Raw genomic sequence first — 21,674 nt, 5'->3', positions numbered from 1 at the left:
TATTGTCTGTGTGTTTCTGTGCATGTTCTTCCCATTTACCCATTTACTCTGGGTTCTCTGGTTTCCTCCCAAAAACATAAAAGTACTAGGCAATTTGGCTAAACTATTTGGATGATTTAAATGTCTATTGGAAAACATGGTGTCTGCAGCTTTAAAACCGACAAAAATGAATTGACTTCGCAAAAATGTCTATTTTAGCCTGTTTTTGTCACAATTCAAAGTACAGACGGAAGCAAGCGCAGATTCTTAAACATTTAATAACAAACAAACCTACGAAACACTCTACAACTAGGAAGCAAAACACTGTGGCAAAGACAAAATACGGCAGCATAGATAAAGGTATAGTGAGACGATAACGTGAGACAAAGAGTGCACTGCAACCTGTGACTATATACAAGGATGCTAATTACCAGGAACGTGAATCAGGTGCAGGTGGTCATGTGACAATGAAGCAGTGGCTATTGGGAACTGTAGTTCAGAGTTCCTTTACTGATTTCATGACAGTTTTGTTGACTTTGGAGCAGAGCAACAAAATATAGTATCTTTCTCTGCTTTCATCTTAGCTTCCCTTGTCCGTGCTGCCAAACAGATAAATCCGTGAATGTATTAGCTTGCAAAACATCACTATACAAGAATACAATATCAATATTCAATATCACAGCTGCTATTCAAAATAGAGCACCTGCACACATAGTTTATATAATTTTTGACATTTTATAATAGTTTTGTAACAGTTAATAACCTGTGAGGTTTAGTTACAGTTTTGCAATCATTCTTGACTAAACGCCAATGCTATTGACTAGCAGTTACAGCCCACTTGTAACTAGCTTTGGGTATTTTGTTTGCTATAACGGCGTAATGGGTACACAACATGAGTTACGTATGTCTGGCCATGCCTCCTTCTTTCCCCCCTCAGAGGCCTACCACCCTCCAAATCCACAGGCAATACTATTGTCAATCGGTGATAGTTAGGGGGCATGATAGGACAATTGCATATTGAACACGATCTCAGTGGATACAGTGTGTACTGGACCTCCACTGTACCTGACCCTGGACCTGACTATACTCAGAGAAATGCAGAGAGCTGTAGAGCTTGTGTAACATTAAAGGCCTAGAAATGGAGATGCCCCTCTCCCACTGAGCTAGCTTAGACGTTCTGAGGAGTGTGTGCATAGTGTAGTTGTGTTTGCTGGCAGGTTTAGAGAGGGATCCTCACAAAGCACGACTCATCCTATGTAAAAATAGAACATGACTGGCCTGAGCAGCATGCTACTTCAACACTCAATTAAAGCATGCCAGTTCTGTGTGACCTCGTAACCATAGAGATGAGAGGAGTGCCACAAAAAACACACACAGAGAGGTGTGTGTGTATGTGTGTTTTCGCTGGGGTGGATGTGATGCCTTGTGAATGAAGATGGTGCAACCGTAAAAAATAGAGACATTCAGAAAGGTGTGACAGAAGCCAAAGAGATCATCTGTCAAATAGCTCAGGTCATACAGACATTTAATCTTTTGTGCAGACATTTGCACTAAAAATAAAGAATACTGTTCACTTATTTAAGCAGTAATGATCAGAGAATAAATGTTTGAGTCTTTGTTTTGAACTGCATTATTGCTTGTGTGATACTGAGTTTTCACTTATCGCAATTTTCCATTTTAAAATATGACAATACATGATTTCATCATCCACAACTGCCTAAAACTAGACAGGAAAATGAGTATTTCCATCATTTAAGGGTCAAAGAGAGTAGGGGAGACGCAATAATTGTTAGGGAATTGAGACAAAGGCGGCTGCAAGTGCAGATACAATTTTGTACAAATCAAAACAAAAAGCAAAACATGACTATAGAACTAGTGGCAAAAACACAAAGTCTATGAAACAAACATAAAACAATGACCATAAAAAAAAACATGACCATAACACGGCAACAGGAAACAATGGCAAAGTAAGACAAACGAAAGACAATGTGTGCAGTGCAAAACTTGACTTATATACAAGTGATCATTAACCCCAAACGTGAATCAGGTACAGATAGTCATGTTCTGTAATCAGGTGAGATGTAACAGAACCCCCCCCCCCCCCCCCCCCCCCCCTTAACACGCGGCTTCCGAAGCGCGTAATAAGTTTAGGTGGGGGTCCTGAATACCTAGACCAGATGTCCTAAGCATTTCCAAGTTCAATCGAGTGTCATCACTCACGGGTCCAGAAAGAGGACGCTTGACGTGTTCTCTGGGGTACAGATGCGGGGCGGTGTCTTCCATATCACAGAGAGATGACACGATATCCACGGCCTGACTTGGGCGTGGAGCAATGGCTACCATGCAGCCAGTGGGGGAATGAAGCTCAAGGCGGAGCCTGAGAGGGGAGCAACATTAACCATGGAGCTTGAGGGGGTAGCGATGCTCTCCACGAGGTCAGAAGGGGGAGCGATGTTCACCGCGAGGCCAGAGGGAGGAACGATGCTCTCCATGAAGCATGAGGGGGCAGCGATGTCTTCCATGGAGCAAGAAGGGGGAGCGACATGCGGCGTGAAGCAGAAAAATGGAGTGACGTCTTCAGCGGAACATAGAGGCTGAACGACGTCCTCAGCGCAGCAGGAAGGAGGAGCGACGTCCGAAGAGTGGCCTGGCATAGTGACATCCAAGGTGGAGCAGGGAGTCAAAGCAGAGCTCTCGGCCGAACCAGGAGACAGGGCAACATCCTCAGCTGAACATGGAAGCTGAGTGGCATCCTCAGTCGAGCAGGGAGGCTGAGCAACATTCTCCATTGACTTGACCAGCTGAGCGAGAGCCGCAGTCTGGGCGGGAGGTTGGCTTTCAGCAATCCTTCTGTGGCCCTGATCCAAGATTCCCTCCTTTCTGTTTCCAGCCTCAAGGACTCCAAGATTTTCTCTTCGGTGGAGAAAAAATCTTCTACATCCATTTTGAGGGTCTTTCATTCCGTTAGGGAATGGAGATGAAGGTGGATGCAAGTGCAGATACAGTTTAATACAAATCAAAACAAAACACAAAACATGAACTATAGAACTAAAAACACAAAGGCTAAGAAACAAACATAAAACAATGACCATAACGCAGCAACAGGAAACAATGGCAAAATAAGACAAAGGAAAGACAATGTGTGCAGTGAAAAACGTGACTTGTATACAAGTAGGGATGTCACGATACCAAAAATCTAGTAGTCGGTACCGATACCACCAGAAGTACATGCTACTCGATACCAAAGTCAATACCATGATGTGGTTTAAAAAACAAAGAATTTTTTTTTTTTTTAAATAAAATTAAACACTCCTGGAGGACATCCTCCACTGGCTGATACTGGCAAAAAGAGAGAGAGAGAGAGAGAGAGAGGGATATTTTAATTATCAAACACTGTCTGCAATGACTAATAACAAGTGCTAAGGTGCACTCCTAAACACACACGGGCGCGCACCCACACACGCACACACACTTACACACACACACACACACACACCTTATACTCCGAATGCAAGCATTAGTTTAAATTCGCTGATATGGTAGCAGGCCAAAAAGATTTATTAAAACCATTTACAGTTCAATAATTATTAGTGACATTATTGTACATTTAGCTGACAGGACACGGGCAGAATGGCGATGCTTGGTGGCCCATTTGGAGGTTGTTTATACATTGCAGTGCGTTAGCGTCATTAACAAATAACTGGCTATCGCAAACATTGTAGTTACATGTTGCATAACATTAGCTGGTTTCACGGCCACAATGTCAGCTGTCTCAACAAACAAATTCCAGGTGTTTCCTCGTTTTGTTTGAAATGAACGATAGCATCGGCTGCACACCAGCAACCGATGCTATCTTTCTTTTCTTTTCCTCTCAACGAGTCGGGGCGGAGCGAAACTTGTTAAGCTAAGCTAATCTTCTGTAGTTTTTCCCGTGTGCTTGTAGGTGTTGTTCTTCTTCTTCAGCACTTGTGGACCGACTAAAACACTTGCGCGTATTTGCTGCCCCCTTCGGAAGTATTGCAACCCCGGTACATTCACTACCAACCGTACTTACGCTACTGCAGAAAAACAAGTACTTTCACGATTTGTCAGTAATGTTGGTACCGACTTGGTACCAAAGTATCGGTTCTCGTGACATCCCTATATACAAGCTCCCTATATACAAGATCATTAACCCCAAACATGATTCAGGTGCAGATAGTCATGTGGTGTGATCAGGTGTGGTGCAGTGGCTGATGGAAATCATAGTCTCTTCTCCTTTTCCAATATTAACATTAACAATAATATTACTAGACGTGCAGTCAAGAACTGTGCCAATTGTGAAAACTCAGCTGGATGGCTGATTTTTAAGCAATTTTGCAGGAATGCATAGTAAACAGTTTTTAAAAAAAAAAAAAAAAAAAAAAAAACATCAGATTTTGATATAATCTTTTTTGAAATCAGTTGTTTAACATCCAAATATGTGACATTTTCACTGTTGATGGTGGGTGGGGGGGGGTCTGGTAAAGGGACAGCATATGTAATCGTATTTCTAATTCTCATCAGCATTAACATTATTTGTAAAGTGTTAGATTTGACACTTTGTTCTCGACCGATTTAATCTTTTATGGTCATAATGGTCAAAATGTTCCTCCTTTCCTCCTTTTTTTTGGGGGGGGGGCAAAACAACCATTTTTCACCATTTTCGGGCAAAATACTTCAGTGACCTCGCCTGCTAATACATATAGTGAAGTGATTTTAAATATATACTTGTCCAATGTAAGCTTACTTGAACAATGATAGATTTTATTTCACATTAATGAACTCAAAACATTCTCAATTTACCATGACAGAAAGCGAGAGAGCCCATGTAACTCGAGAGAATGTGAGATAAGGGAAAGGGGCGGGGCTTCCAGGATGTACCAGTTAGTATGGGAGAGTTCAAAACACCTGATCATTCCAGATTAATATGTCAATTGGCTCCTGTGCAATTTGCTAAAAACAAGACAGCTCAGTAACATCTTGTGAGTAAACATCACAAGATATCATGGCAGTGTAATATCGTGTAGGGATGATAACATTGTTAAATCACACAATCTACACTACATCTAATCTACACTAATCTACACATATTTATTTGGCCGATGCTTTGATATAACGCAACCTACAACTGAGCAAATGTTGTTGTTTTTTTATTTTTTATTTAACTGTTACTTAACCAGAGTAGTCACATTAAGATGAAATGTATATTTTAAGCAATCCCTGGCCATAAATGCAGGACAATAGTTACCATATAACAATGCTGGGACATGGCACAAGACAAATAACACTTAAAATGAGATGACCGTTAGGATCTTGTTAAAGCAGCTTTTGAAATCACAGCCTTCCAATCACAAGCAAAGAACTGTAAGTACTGATCTACCTGCCCACGTATTAATAGAGCTGGGCCGTCATTACTGCACTGTACCTTAATAATGTCATGTCAGTCACATCCCACAGGTGGTTTAATCAAGTCATTAGCCTCTGCTGCTTACAGAGTCCTGAGCACTCATTACCTCACATTCTGAAAGGTCAGTGCTCCTGTGATGGGTTCATACATACACTTGCACGCACACGCAGAGAAGAACATATATTTCTATCACCCTCATAATCAATCATTCACCAGTGAAAAAGGGCTGATAATATTCACTGCCTGCTTTGACGCTGTCTCTCACCATGTTCTTCATTACTATCATCATCCTCACTATCCTTAAGTGTGCCACAAATCATCTGCATCAACCAATATTTTACATAACAACCTCAGATGGAAGAAATGCCTTGAGTCCTTGAGTTCGGTTAGCTCCCCCCCCCCCCCCCCCCCCCCACCCCACTGACTCATGACAGGTGTGTATAAAAAGCAAAACCTGTGTTCCTTGTAGAAACAATCCTTTCTTTAAAATTAGAAGCTGTTTTGTGTGCTCTTGTTTTTTAATCACTCTATCACACACAAAACACTAAAAAAACAGAATCCTGAACCATGGGAGGAGAGAACTTAAAGCTACAGTTTGCCTGCATTCCAACTTTCTCTAAGTGAGAATTAACTAAGAGTATATACAATACATGAAACCATTATAATGTGAAACATGCATCTCACTGGTGTACAGTTCCACAAAAGCGAATACATTGTGATACACAATAGTTTCACCTGTAGGATGAGAATGGCATACAGGTGCTGTGCAGGTCTGTAATTACTCCCTGTAGCTCATCTTTTGCTATACACACTCTGTCAGCCCCCCTCTACCTCATGCATCAGTGGAAAGCGACCACCACTGTGCAGATATTATTTGGTTGGTGGATCATCAGCACAGCAGTGACATTTAAATAGCTGAGGCAAAGTAATGCATTAGTGCGCAGAAAAGGGACATTAGATGGACTTTAACATCAGTCTTAGGATATCTGGAGTTTGCCGAGGACCTGGTACTACTCGCTAGCAGACATTAAGGCATGCAGAGTAAATCCTAAAAACTTGCAAATACATCCCAGAAGATTGAACTTGACATTAAAACCAAGACAACGAGTGTGAATAGAAAAGTAGACATCATCAACGGTAAGGACGTTGAAGATGTAGAAGAATTTACATACCTCGGCAGTAAGATGACCAAAGATGGAGACTCTGAAGGAGACATTGGCTGCGTTCGAAATCACATACTGTGACAGTACCTACTACATTCAACTCAGTAACTACTGCTCGGACCTTGACACAGTATGTACTGATCAGTATAAGTACGTAGCATGAATACAATCCGGAGGTACTACATCAGCCATGTTGGCACTGTCATGTGATCTACAACTTCAAAAGAGCTGACACGCTGCCATCCACCATTTGTGATTCTGACAACACTTCCGCGTTAGTCCCGTTTTCTTATGCGATAATGCAGTATCCTCTGCTTCCATACTGCAGAATCTTGGGAAAAGCAGTAGGTCATTTCACTGATTCCATACTGCAGAATCTTGGGAAAAGCAGTAGGTTGTCCTGGTATTTCTCGCTTACTATTTTATGAATACTGGAAATTCAGTCATGCTATTCTTTTGGTGTACTGCTTTTCACCTACGGTATAGTAAGGTAGTAAGGATATTCGGACACAGCCATTAACATCAGCCAAACCTTCGGTATGTTATGAACCATCTGGAAATCCAAGAACATTAGCCTCCACCTTTAAAGGCAACTTCAAAAGAGTAACATTTCGAGTGTCCTGCCTCTATGGCACTGAATGTTGGAAATTGACAGCAACAAAGTTGGAGACATTCTAAAACAAGTGTCTCAGAAGACTCTTGGAGATATTTTGGCCAAACAAGATAAGCAGAAAAAGACTGGAACAACATCTTTACACAGATCATTAGGAGGAAAAGGTGGAGATAGCTGAGACATAATAATAATCATAATCATTATTAATAATAATCAGGCTGCCATCTGATGTACCACCAAACACAACTCTTTGATAGTCTCCATACGGCAGGAGAAAGCATGGCCTCCCGAGAGAAACGTGGAGATGAGAGAGTGCAACTTGACATGGTGAACCTGACCAGGAAAGCTGCAGACCAAGGGTAGTGGGGGTCTCTTGTGGATGCCTTACATGCTTCTAAGCATGAAGAGTATTGACTCTAACTAAAGTGTGTGCTGCTGGTAGAAGTGGATCAGATGCAACAGCACTACTGGGAGAAGTAGATAATGATGATTGAGACCTTGAATTACCCACCCACTCACCTCAGTGGGAAAGATGTAAACTACTGTAAAAATCCAATTATAGCTTGTGAATAACCATCACAATATGTTTCTTGTGAAAATATGTTTCAATGAACTAAAAATAGTTCCTACAATAGAAAAGATTTCATGCATTATTTTTTTTGTGGTCTCCATGCCTGGGAGTCCAAGAAAAGATAATTGGTCATGCTCTCTGGTGGGAGGAATGATGTTACTCTTTCCCTTGTTGATTGGTGTGGCACTAAGCAATCGTGGGCGACTGTGAGCTTATGTATGCAAATGAGCTTAGAATAATGATCCTTCATAAACTCACATGTAGGCCTACTGTGTAACTACACACTTATTATTTATTCATCTTCATTCATCTTCTCATCCTAATCAGAGTCGCAGTGGATCCGGTGCATATCCCAGGAACGTTGAGCATGAGAAGGGAATACACCCTGGTTAGTCCGTTGTCCATCACAGGGCACAATTCACACACTTCCACACAATCTATCACACAATTTAACAGCCACCGGAGTGAGTATGGGAAACATACAGTCATGGGAGAACAAGCACAGACAGTAACCCGAGCACAGGATTAAGCTGTGAACTGTGAGGCAGGAACGCTACCTGCTGTGCCACCATGCCGTCCTCACTTATTATGAAGTAGCTAATTCTGTATTTTCATCAGAGTAAAATCAATTTGGACTCTAATGGCCATATTAATGGACTCTACACCATTGACTCGGTAAGTGTAAGAGAGGCTTTATTTAATAAGAACTTCATTTATTAACACATTTATCATTTCTTTTCTGAAGCTGCATTTCCTCTTTGGAAAACTCTGTATGGTTAACCATTTCCACCATTTTACAGCAGCTTTTAAACCACAGTTTGTGCCTTGCCTCACACAGACAGAATGTAGTAGTTGTACCCAGGCACACTTTGCTTAATGAGATGAAGCTTTTAACCTAAAACAAACATTACTGTCAGACATATTGCAAGTTCATTTGGTGGCCAGTTTTGTGCTGTTCCTCCCCAAGCATGTTCAGCCGGTCCTTATAGGATCTCTTCAGTACACTAACCTTAGTAAAGTTACTCCTATAAATAGTACTAGTACTAGTGCCATTATAAAAGATGATTGTGTTTGATTGGTTCATGTCGCCAAACTGGTTAAAACTAAATACAAGTACAGACATACAGCATGTCTTTCACACAGTACAGGCAGGTGCTGTTACTTAAAAGTGTAAGTAATTTTCAGGGATTTGGAAATGAATCTGGTTACAAGCCGTACCATGATGCTGGGGGTCAGGGAGGCCGTACTATGATGCTGGGGGTCAGGGAGGCCGTACCATGATGCTGGGGGTCAGTGAGGCTATATATGCAGAAAGATGAGGGATCAGAGGAGAGAAAAACCCACTCACATGGAAATGACATCCTGAGACAAAGTGATGAAAGGGCCCAAGCACCACAACTGGCTCATATAACCAGTCTCCGAAAGCCAGCCAAACAGTTAATAATGATAATGAGTATTTATTGGTCACATATACATTGCAACACAGTGAAATTATTTTCTTTGCATACCGCAGCATGTCAGGAAGTTGGGGTCAGAGCACAGGGTCAGCACCTGGAGCAAAGACGGTTAAGGGTCTTGCTCAAGGGCCCAACAGTGGCAGCTTGGCAGTGCTGGGGCTTGAACCTCCAACCTTCCGTTCAGTAATCCAGAGCCTTAACCGCCAAGCACTGCCACCACTGCTCTAAAGATGCAACCCTTTTTATATGCCTAAGATTATGATGCGATGACATGAAAAATGGGTCTGAAAAAGTCACGCCTACTGTAAACCAAAAGGTCTGACTTGAAATATTATAGGCTTTACTGAGTTACTCTTTATCTACCAACTACATTTTTACTTCAACCTCCATAATTCTGAAGAAAAATCGTTCTACTTTTAATCCTACTTTAATATGGATGGGCAGCTTTCCAAAAACTCACGAGAGGTCTTGTGGCTGAATTCTGGCAAAAAGCCAAAACATTACACAAAATCTTTGTTTTTCTCCCTATAACATTACTTTAGCAAACATAGTCGGTAAAAAAAAAGTAAACATAGTCAGTCTGCCTTTTGCTTCCTCACACAGTGAAATTCATGGTTAGATGAAAGTGTTGGATAGTTACATGTCATAAAGAACTGGACATAAGCCTAATCAGTTCACTAAACTAAAAAGAATTGCTTCTTATAAAACTGCCTTTGTTCCTTTTGCATTACTATGTAAAGCAGTAGGTTACTGAAACAAAGAAAAAACCCCACTTTGTTTTCAAGCTATTTTCAATCAAGAAGACAGAAGGTGGGACGGATTTCTAGTTCACTAGTCTTGGCATGAAGAATCCTGGTTCATTATTCAGAAATGAATAAACTACACACAATTTAGAAGAAAAGTTTTAGACAGTTTAGAAGTTTTAAGCTTAAACTATTATGAGAGTGAGATCATTATGAGAAAAGGGAGGTTAAGTTTAACCTAGTTTAAAAAAAAAAAAAAAAACTGTCTTGAATTAATATAGCAATTTATGGAAAAACTATATACCACCATACCACCAAAGCATACTAGCATCATATAACACAATTATTTTTAAAAAACAATTTTTTTTTTTCCTTTTTCAAAAAGCATATTTTCACAGTCTATGGTGCAGCATCTATACAAATACTAAGGAGTTCCCTGCAATGTTGCCATGGGAACCAGGTGAGGCTTAGTGAAGCTAAAACAAAAGTGTTACAGCGTTACCATGGCACTAACATGTGCATGTGGCATGACGAGAGAAGAGGGAAGAGGCAGTGTGAAAGTTCAAGCAATATTAAAATTGTGCACGTAGTATATTTCCTTGACACGATCAAGCCACACTTAAAAAAAAAAAAAAAACTAATCTCACCTCAGCAAAAACTGAACTTGCTTCACATTCTCACATAACAATCACTATTATTATTTTTTTAAATAAAATCTCCCTTTCACTAGAGCCAGTTAGTGAGATGAGATTCGCTAAGATGTACAGTATTAACTTCGGTTCATCAGCATGTATTCCCAGGATTATCCACTCGTACATGTGAGGAATGGCTTTAAAAATCCCATCTGATCCTTTAATCCATGCTCAAAGACAGTGACCTAAATGAATTTTTAAAATGTGACTCAAACTCTGACTCTGATTTAACCTTCAGAGTTTAAATAGTTACTGTATTTAGACGTCTGCAGAAACGAAATATGATTCATCTGATGCTTGAGCATTCAACGCTAAGAATATTTAATGAATAAGGATAATAATTGGGATCATTCCAAGTAAAGTAATAACAGTTTATACAGTATAGGTGTACTGATAAACACACTTTTTAAATAATCATAAACTTACAGTTACATAATTCGCATTATCTAGTGCACTTGTACTACTTGTGTCTAATTAAATGAGCTGCACTTTAGGGTGTTTCGCCTAAAAAGTGCCATTACAGTTTGAATTTTTCATTTCATAAAGTTTACTTATTATTCAGTGTTTCCTCATGACATTACAGCCTGATGTGATACCCTAAAACACCAATTAAATGTGGTCAAGACAAGTCCTGCATTAATAGTGTTCAATTACTTAGGAGAAATTCCCCTTGGCTCCAGTAAATTACATTTAATCAATAATTTGATTAATGTTTTCAGCTGGATGTAAGTGCTGGCTCCACGGCTCCATCTACATTCACTTAAGTGTCCCTAGGACACGGCCAGAACTCTAACAGGACTGTGTGATTTCCATTCGATCATGCGTAGAGGACAGTCCGCAGTTACATAAAGCACATCATCACATCATTGTATTACTTATAGATAATGCAATAAACGGCAGTATAACTGTTCGTGATAAAGATTAGATTAGGTTATAACGCAGTTCTACACTGAAGAAAAGTACCTCAGGCTATAGCAAGACAAGTCAGTTAAAATTCTAAGTATGGAATCAATTCATGCTGAATTACACTACATGGCCAAAAGTATATGGACACCTGACCATCACATCCATATGTAGTTCTTCCCCAAACTGTTACCACAAAGTCTGAAGCACACAATTACATATGACGTCTTTGTATGCTGTAACATTACAATTTCCCTTCACTAACTGCACTGCACACCAGACCTCCTCACCCAACATCAGTGACTGAACTCACTAATACTCTTGTAGCTGAATGATCACAAATCCCCAAAGCCATGCTCCAAAATCTACTAGAAAACCTTCCCAGAAGAGTGGAGGTTAATATATCAGCAAAGTGGGACTAAATCTTGAAAATTATGTTCAACGAGCACATATGAGTGTGATGGTCAGCTGTCCACAAACTACTGGTCATCTCCTACAGGGTTGGATGAACATGCCAACACCTGTAGTGCTTATTTAAAGCTTTCATTTAATGTATTGTCTGTGCAGTGAGTAGTGTTGCAGTCTCAGAGGTCACCAGTTCGATCCTGACATATGTGTGGAGTTTCACATGTTCTCCTGTTCGTGTGGGTTACCTCCAAGTTCCTTTTACATCCCAAATACATGCTGGTAGTTGGATTAGCTATGCTTAATGTTGCTCTTAGGTGTGAATGCGTGTGTGTATGTGTGTCTGTGTGCTGTGATGGACTGGAGCCTGTCACACCCACCACAACTCTGACCAGGATAACGTAGTTAATGAAGATATCTGAATGAATTTAGGTGTCCAAAAAGTCAGGAACCAATGGGAATATGTTGAGCAAAATCTGCAAAAACATTTATACAGTGGCGAAGAAAACGCATAGAATGTAAGGTAAGCGTGAACAAAGAGCATATGCTGTAAATAATTAATACAATATTATATGTAGTTTTACCCTCATTGGGTCCTAAATTTTTGGACACCCTGTATAGAGCACAGGTCCTCAACCCAGTTTTAGTGTTTCCATCACTTCTACTCACCTACGGCTGATTAGTTAGTTTAGTTAGATAGATTAGTAGAAAGAAAAACAGTCAAATCTGTATACTACTGTGAAATACTTTTTTAGATCCATGGATCAGATCACAGGTTCTCAACCCTGGTCCTGGAGAACCCCACGTTCTGCATATTTTAGCGTTTATCCTGTTCTAGCACACCCACTTAACATCAACTTAGAACGGAGTGTTAATTAGCTCGTTTTTTGTTTGTTTGTTTGTTTGTTTGTTTCGAGCAGGGAAAACACTCAAATGTGTAGGACCAGGTTTAGAAATCTGTACACGACTATTAAATTCTTTTCTTTTCTTTTTTTTAAAGATTTCAGATGGATCAGATCACAGGCTTCTGATCCTGGTCCTGGAGAACCTTTCGGAACCTTTTGTTGCTCTTACAGACCCACTTCAACTCAGAAAGGGGTGTTAATTAACAGTCAGTCCAGTGATTAGTTGAATCAGGTGTGCTTGGAGCAGTACAGATGTGCAGGACAGGACAGGACAAGACAGGGGGTTCTCCAGGACCTGGTTGAGAACCTGTGGATCAGGTGGATGCTAGAATTCAATCCATGCTGGGATCATGACAATCTGCCAGTCTGAACTTTTAGATGTGTCAGCATTACCTTGGGGTTGAGCAGCAGCTGCTGTTCGTCGTAGTGGAGCAGCGCGGCGGCGCCGGATGCCGAGTTGTTGACGAAAATCTGCAGGCAGGGGTACAGCGACGTGCCGCGACAGTCCGCGCCGCACGTGAACACGCACTCGAAGCGCTCGTCCAGGCGGCGCACGCTCAGCACCGTGCAGTTGGCCGGGCGGCTGCGCAGACTCTGCAGCGCCGGGTTCAGCCAGCACAAGCACAGGATGAAGAGCGACAGCACGCCGCAAGCGATCAGGAAGAGGCCGAGCCGAATGCTGCGGTCCTCCGCCTCCGAGTACTCATACGAGACCCGGATCTTAGCCATCCCTCGGCTCGGATGGTGAAAAGGTCCATAAACAGCGGTGTGGTTCGGCAACTTCCCGACGTGCTGCTCTAACTCTCAACTGAGCGCTCGCTTCCACCACACATCCTGCTGTGTGTGTGTGTGTGTGTGTGTGGACGCAACTTGGTAAAGCCGACCGTTTGCTCCTCCCTTTTACGCGTGCAGTTATCGATTCATGACATCTGGATTTGGATTCTGGCAGATTTGGGTGATGGATCTGAGATTTGCGCAAGCAAATGCGGGAATTTCATGCTTCATTTGATCCCCTCCTGTGGCTAATGGAGTCGTCTCTTTGGATAGGGATATTCAAAAATCAAAAATATCTAGGGAGCTCCACATCCTTGAAAAAAGCACGTATAGAGCTATGATGTCTGCTTAGAGAAGCACCTGTAGAGCTCTGAGTCCTCAGAGATGAACATGTAGAGCCTCATCTCTGCAGAGAAGCTCCTGTAGAGCTCGGTCCCCGCAGAGAAACTCCTGTAGACCTCGGTCCCCGCAGAGAAGCTCCTATAGAGTTCTGTCTCCATAGAGAAGCTCCTGTAGAGCTCTGAGTCCTCAGAGATGAACATGTAGAGCCTCATCTCTGCAGAGAAGCTCCTATAGAGTTCTGTCTCCATAGAGAAGCTCCTGTAGAGCTCGGTCCCTATAGAGAAGCTCCTGTAGAGCTCGGTCCCTATTGAGAAGCTCCTGTAGAGCTCCGTCCCCATAGAGAAGCTCCTGTAGAGCTCTGTCCCCATAGAGAAGCTCCTGTAGAGCTCTGTCTCCATAGAGAAGCTCCTGTAGAGCTCTGTCTCCATAGAGAAGCTCCTGTAGAGCTCGGTCCCCATTGAGAAGCTCCTGTAGAGCTCAGTCCCCATTGAGAAGCTCCTGTAGAGCTCTGTCCCCATAGAGAAGCTCCTGTAGAGCTCGGTCTCCATAGAGAAGCTCCTGTAGAGCTTGGTCTCCATAGAGAAGCTCCTGTAGAGTTCTGTCTCCTCAAACAAGCATCCATAGAGCCCTATCTCCTCAGAGAAGCATCAGTACAGCTCATAACTTCATAGAAGCACCTGTAGAGCTCAATTTCCTTCGATTATAATGCGTAAAGTTCTGTCTCATCAGAGAACTCCCCGTAGAGCACCGTCTCCTCAGAGTATCACTTGTAGCACTCTGGCTCATAGGCCAATATCTCCTCAGAGAAAATGCTGGAGAGCTCTAACATTAATTCATTAGAGAAACACTTGAAAAGCTCAGGTGCTCAAGCTTTTATGATGTGTTGTCGTGACTAACTTTAAGCTAACAGAGAGTATCCTCACTCGCTCACTCACTCACTTCTAGTTACAGGTTTATCTTAGTCTGGGTTGTGGTGGGTCCAGATCCTCCCTCGGGAACTGGATGTGAGGCAGGAATATACACTGGGTGGGAAACCAGTCAATCGCAGGGCACCACACACAAACACTCTCTCTCTCTCTCTCTCTCTCTCTCTCTCTCTCTCTCTCTCTCTCGCTCTCTCTCTCTCTCACTCAGGGGCAATTTATCTTAGTCAATCCACCTACTGGCATGATTATGGGAGGTGGATGGAAATCATAGAACTGTGGAGCTGTGAGATGTGGAGCTATGGAGCTGTGAGATGAAGATGCTACCCACTCCGAGAGAATTTATCTATATTTATAATTTATCTATATCTATAATTTATAAATTGATAAATAATACATTACCTTCAAGCCTCGACATGAAACCTGTAGCCTACAGCAAATCATAAATCTGTACATGTAATGCTCTATGTTCTGTCACAAACCACAATAGTGCTTTAAGTGTACATAATTGTGTTTAAGAACTCATGTGTTTGTTATGAGGACATTTATGCTCAGACCAGTTTTATGCATCAATCAGCCAGAACATTAAACCCACTAACAGGTGACGTGAATAACATTGATTATCTCGTTACAATGGCAAGCGTCAAGGGTTGGGATTTATTAGGCAGCAAGTGAACAGTCAGTTCTCAAAGTTGATGTGTTGGAAGAAGGAAAAATGGGCAAACGTAAGGATCTGAGTGACTTTGACAAGGGTCAGATTGTGGTGGCTGGGTCACTGGGTCAGAGCATCTCCAAAATGGCAGGTCTAGGGAGAGTGGGCTAGGATTTTAAAAAATATAAAATCTGCATCTAGAGACGCAAGGGTGCGTCTTATATAATTTAAGATTTTACATCGGTTCTATTGGACCCCCTCTAAATTGTATAGGCTCGGTCTTAAAGACACACCCACCTGCTGGTGATGCCATACAGAAGATGGAGACACCACCCATGTTTTTTGGGGGTGTCGTAAGATCCAAGAGTTTTGGTGGAAGGTGCAGAGCTTTGTATGTGAGGTGTTGACCACTCAGATCTCGTTCTGCCCTAGACTCTGTATTGTAGGATTGGAGTTGGGAATTCCTTCAGGAAGAAATGGAGCAGTTATTTGGCGTTTTGGGGGGACTCTCGAGGAGGGGCAGTGGAGAGTATAATTTAGAGTTTAGTCTATGATTATACTTGATTATTTTATTTTATTTTATTTATTTATTTATTTTAATTGTGTGTGTTTTTCTTTATTTATTTTTGGATATGTGAGTTTATATTCTATTGACCACAGGGAGGTTGGTCGGGGGAGGGGTTATAGTGAGTATTTATGTTAAAATAGTTTGATTCATTATATATGTTGTTTGTCTATTTGTGTTAACTTTGTATATCAATAAAAGTGTTAATTACAAAATGTCAGGTCTTGTGGGGTATTCCCGGTATGCAGTGTTTAGTACCCACCAAAAGTGGTCCAAGGAAGGACAACCGGTGAACCGGTGACAGGGTCATGGGTGCCCAAGGCTCACTGATGCATGTGGGGAGTAAAGGCTAGCCTATCTGGTCCAATCCCACAGAAGAGCTGAGTGCCCATGCTGACCCCTGTCCACTGCTGAAAGCTCCTACAATGGGCACATGAGCATTAGAACTGGACCATGGAGCAATGGAAGAAGGTGGCCCGGTCTGATGAATCATGTTTTCTTTTACATCATGTGGACGGCTGGGTGCGTGTGCGTCACTTACGTGGGGAAGAGATGGTACAGGATGATCGGAAGAAGGCAAGCTGGCGGAGGCAGGGTGTGATGCTCTGGACAATATTCTGCTGGGAAACCTTGGGTCCTGGCATTCAGGTGGATGTTACCTTGACACATACCACCTATCTAAACATTGTTGCAGACCAAGTACACCCCTTCATGGCAACAGTAATGGCAGTGGCCTCTTTCAGCAGGATAATGCATCGTGCCACACTGCAAAAATTATTCAGGAATGGTTTGAGGAACATGACAAAGGGCTCAAGGTGTTGACTTGGTATCCAAATTCCCCAGATCTCAATCCGATCGAGCATCTGTGGGATGTGCTGCACAAACAAGTCCAATCCATGGAGGCCCCACCTCACAACTTACAAGACTTAAAGGATCTGCATCTAACTTTTTGGTGCCAGATACCACAGCACACCTTCAGAGGTCTTGTGGAGTCCATGCCTTGACGGGTCAGCGCTGTTTTAGTGGCACAAGGGGGACCTACACAATATTAGGCAGGTGGTTTCAATGTTATGGCTGATTGGTGTATGTTTCATATATGCACACTCAATTCACCTCTAAATAATTTAAGTTTGGCTGTGAGTTAAAGAGAACCAGGGGAAATACAAAAATGTGTAGAGTATCACGAGATTAAGACTGAGAAACAGCCTACTGCTTTAAGTTAAACAAGATAAAAGGTGATCAGTAAGTGGTAAAGGTGATGATCTTTAGGGAATATCTTCTTATGTTGGTTTACTTTTGTTGTTGCAAACACTTGCTCCTGGCACTTGACACATATTGCTTGGCAATCTTGCATTGGCTCCTCATGAGACAAAGCCCACACAAACCACACTGCAATATCCCATCCTACAACTTGTCTGACCTTTTTCTATAATAAACCGCCTGCACGTTCATGGATTTGTCTGTGATTTCACGTACAACATTTAAATACATTAAACTGCGTTGCTTTCCAAATTAACCTCAATAACCTAACTTGGTCTAAATCTGAAAACGTCATCCCTGCTGATTAAGACGTCTTCGTCTTTTACACCAGAACTCCAGATCGCATAAAGAGGAATGAGGTAATCACTCTGAACAACCTCTCCTCATGATGGAGGCTGCTAGCTTGGCATCCCCCTAGAAAGCTCTAGCCCTCTTGTTAAAATGAAAATAACCTTGTAAGAAAGAAAAAAGAAACAGCATGATTGAAGGACCATGTTCAGAAAGAAGAGCGAAAAACTTTAATCAGATTTTTTTCTTTTTTCTTTTTCACCTTAAGAGCATTGCTTGCACTGTCAGCTACACTTGGATTCCAATGTCATCCAAATTGGAACGATAGGGTTAGATGTGTTTGTGACAGCACACATAGTGTAATAACATCACAGTGAATATAAAAATCCCATTCATCAACTCAGTACATTAAACAAATGGATTTGCTTGGCTGCAGCAGTATCAACTTCAATTTCACTGATGGCTTGGATTCAGTGCAAGAAGTTTTACTGCTACAAATCATCCTGTTTCCTGCATTAAAATCCCCAGACTTGAGGGAGCAATTATGTAAGGCTGATAATTACAACCTTATGCGTTAACACATTTTTTACTTAATTAATAATTTTAGACTGATGTTAGTTAGGCGATATGGTTGATGCTTATTCTTGTCCTTATTCTGCTTTTGTCTGTACTTCCCCTACTCATCAAAGTGTGCCTCTAAATGGACAGAACTGCACAGAAGGAGATCCGATTAGCTGTGCTGAATTCATCTAACTAATCCAAATAATTAATTTTGCTTTACTCTGGGGTTTTTTCCCCCAAGTTGAGCTTGCAATTTCCATTTGCCTTTAAAGCCATGTGGCAAATAATGAAGCGTTGCTTCTTAAGATTGTGTAAACAGAAACTGCAAATTTACTATCAGATTAATTATTCAGGCCTGTTATGGCCATTATGACACCACTGTTTGGTTTCTTATTTATGAGGCCTTTCAACAAATAACAAGAACATGGAAGCCTGCATTGAGTTCACTGAGTAGACTGAGTAATTACTATTACGATTTCCTTTCTAATGCTTCACGTCATGCCAACAACCTGAAAGCAACTTAACTTCATTAATGCCTAGTGTTTAACTTCAGTTATGGACAGTGCTAAGACGTTCGGCAAGCTGAAATTGCTTCTAGTTGATTCTGGGAGGTACGTTTACAGCACAGGCCTCAAGACATTTAAGCATTCTTTGGGACTCCTTTGCACACCCTGCCTTAAAGAAGGACTGACAATGATCTACACAGCCTGATTTAAGGCAGATAATTCAGATATTCAGAGTTGTTTTTAATTGGAGGCTAGGGTAAAAGCAGGTAGCGGTAATGAGCAAGTGGGCTCATGGTTATGAGTTGAAATTCCAGGACTGTTAAAGCTTGTGGGGCATTGAGCAAGGCCTTAAGCCTGAACTAGTCAGTTTTCTGCCATTTTTTATAACCACATTTCCAAAAAAAAAAGTTTTAAATGTAAATAGATATCCCTAGCACAACTATTGCTGAATAGATTCTTTATAATGAAAAAACCTAGTGGTTTTTATTATTCCTAGTGGAATTAAAATTCTGGTAAGAAAAGAATATTCTTTCGAATTAAAGAAAAATCCAATCGGTTTTATTATCTGAATAAAACTCATCACAGCACCTCTATTTCAACCTGGCTTAATCTTTTGAAGCAACAATGTTCAAAATGAACAGTCGAAAAATAGGAAAAGCACAAGCTTTGGTACCTGTGACATTCACAAAAAGGTAAAAGCCTGAAGCTCTCATCATGTCACTGATGTGTAGTTAAACAAAGATCAGTCTGCTATGAATTTTGCCTTAAAAACAGTCACATAGGACAGATTACTCTTATCATAACCCAGACAGCTCCTGAGCAGGGGGTTAAGTGTATCGATATTTATTCTGGACTTACTTTATGACCACATTATCTTTCTTTTTATGGTTTGCCTTGGCCTTCTATGAAAGCAATCATTTGTAAATCACTACTTGACACTCAGGGTAGTGGACATTTTTTGCTGCAATTTGTAGACTGTATTTATTTATTTATTTTCTAGAAGTGACACAAAATATTTTTTTAGAATTTGTGTGCTTGACCCAGTTTCTATAATATACTGGACATATATATATATATATATATATATATACACATTTACATATATATGACTCATACTTTGCAAGTATGAGTATTGGCAAGCAGGTCAAGTGGCTTTGTATATCTTTTTCCCATAAATATACAGTGGTGCTTGAAAGTTTGTGAACCCATTCAGACTTTTCTAGATTTCTGTATAAATATGACCTAAAACATCATCAGATGTTCACACAAGTCCTAAAATTAGATACAGAGAAGCCAATTAAGCAAATGAGACAAAATATTATACGTGGTCCTTTATTTATTGAGGAAAATGGTCACAATATTACATATCTGTGAGTGGCAAAAGTATGCAAACCTTTACTTTCAGTATCTGATGTGACCCCCTTGTGCAGAAATAACTGCAACTAAATGTTTCTGGTAAGTGTTGATGAGTCCTGCACATCTCAGGACTCTGATGGGGGACCAGATACAAACCAGAAATTTCCACAGAAAATTTAAAATTGAAATTACAGGAGAAATAACTCCACAGCTTTGTTTATGACACTGTTCATCTGTAAAACACACAACTGAACACTGCACTTCCATATTTGGATAAAATCTATTCACACATACCAACTGTACACCTGCACCAACATGATAGATCACGGTCCTTTAAATCTGGCCCTCAAGGTCCACTGTCCGGCAGAGGTTAGCTCCAACCCTAATCAAACACATCTGAACAAGCTAACAAAGGTCTTCAGGATTACTGGAAAATTACAGGCAGGTAAATTCTGCAGATTTGAAGAACCCTGTGAAAGATCATGCTTCACTGTTTCCAATATCAAACACACTAACATTTTAGACCTCTTCGACATGAATAAGCTATTGTGTCAATCATACATACACAATCATACATAATCACTGTAAAATACTGTTCATTTTTATTGTTTGTTATGTTTCTATTAAATCTGTTCATTTCTAAAATTCATGAATAAAGTAGGCTTTTCCCCAAATTTCTACTAGCCCCAGCCCTAGCTCTGTAACCAGTGGAATCTCAAACAGAATGCTGTAAATGTATTATTATTATTTTTTAATTGCACTTTCTTGCCTCCATTAAAAAAAAGCTAAGTTTCAAAGCTGAACTGCTCTGCATGTACACTATATTTACCTAGGTATCCCTTAAAAAAATCAGACTGAAGAAGTGGAACTGTGAGCAATGTTGAGCATTATGTTAGGACTTAAGTTCTAAGTCTAAGGAACGAAAATGTGCAAAATGATTATATATGCACACATACCCTGTAACATGCCCTAGAGATCAGTTTTTGTTCCAGGGAGCTAGGCCCATCCTGATCAGAGATATTGACGTTTATGTAAACAGCTGTGTAACCAAAGTTTGTTGTGTGCCATGACACAAAGATAGCTGTCATGGTTAAACCAAGTTTAAAAACAAACAAACAAACCCACAAACAGTGTTTGCAATGCCAGTACATAGAGGTATTCACTCAATTAAAATTAAAAACGGTCAAGCAACCATTTTTTACAATGATTGGACCAGTTGAGATGGACTGACCCCTCTCTAAAGACTGCCTTTTGCTATTGATCAGTCCAGAAGTGTGGGAGAACTAAATGTTCTGGTGTGTTGGTGGCCAGATGACTCCATAGTGACCATGTGGTGAAACCTTGGGTTTCTGCCCATAGTCATTTGCATTTTACCAACATATCTGTGGGCATTCAGGAGCTGTATAAATTACTATTTGTTGATATAATTTGTGAATGAAAATGTCTTCCAGTCTATAGTACCTGAAGTTATACTAAAACCTGTTGCTGTATAATATTTCCTAGTGTTAAGACTCCCCCTAGTGGACAATGGTAAGACAGTGCTGCACACAGTTTGACTTGCTATAAAATTGCATTTACTTATTAATTG

At 40.8% G+C, this 21,674-nt stretch overlaps 1 protein-coding gene across 1 annotated transcript in view; it reads right to left on the bottom strand.

The window, feature by feature from the left end:
- The window catches only part of LOC108280091 (calcium-activated potassium channel subunit beta-4), a 48,817-nt gene extending 35,060 nt beyond the window's left edge, over positions 1-13,757 (bottom strand). Inside the window, exon 1 of the mRNA XM_017494867.3 lies at positions 13,253-13,757. Within this exon, the coding sequence (XP_017350356.1) occupies positions 13,253-13,588 (336 nt within the window). The 5' untranslated portion in view covers positions 13,589-13,757. The remainder of the gene's footprint in view (positions 1-13,252) is intronic.
- Positions 13,758-21,674: the final 7,917 nt, after the last annotated feature.

This window comes from Ictalurus punctatus, chromosome 19, assembly GCF_001660625.3.
Source record: "Ictalurus punctatus breed USDA103 chromosome 19, Coco_2.0, whole genome shotgun sequence".
NCBI classification, from domain to species: domain Eukaryota; kingdom Metazoa; phylum Chordata; class Actinopteri; order Siluriformes; family Ictaluridae; genus Ictalurus; species Ictalurus punctatus.
Note: the sequence above shows the minus strand (reverse complement) of the source record. Positions and strands in the feature narration are given on the sequence as shown.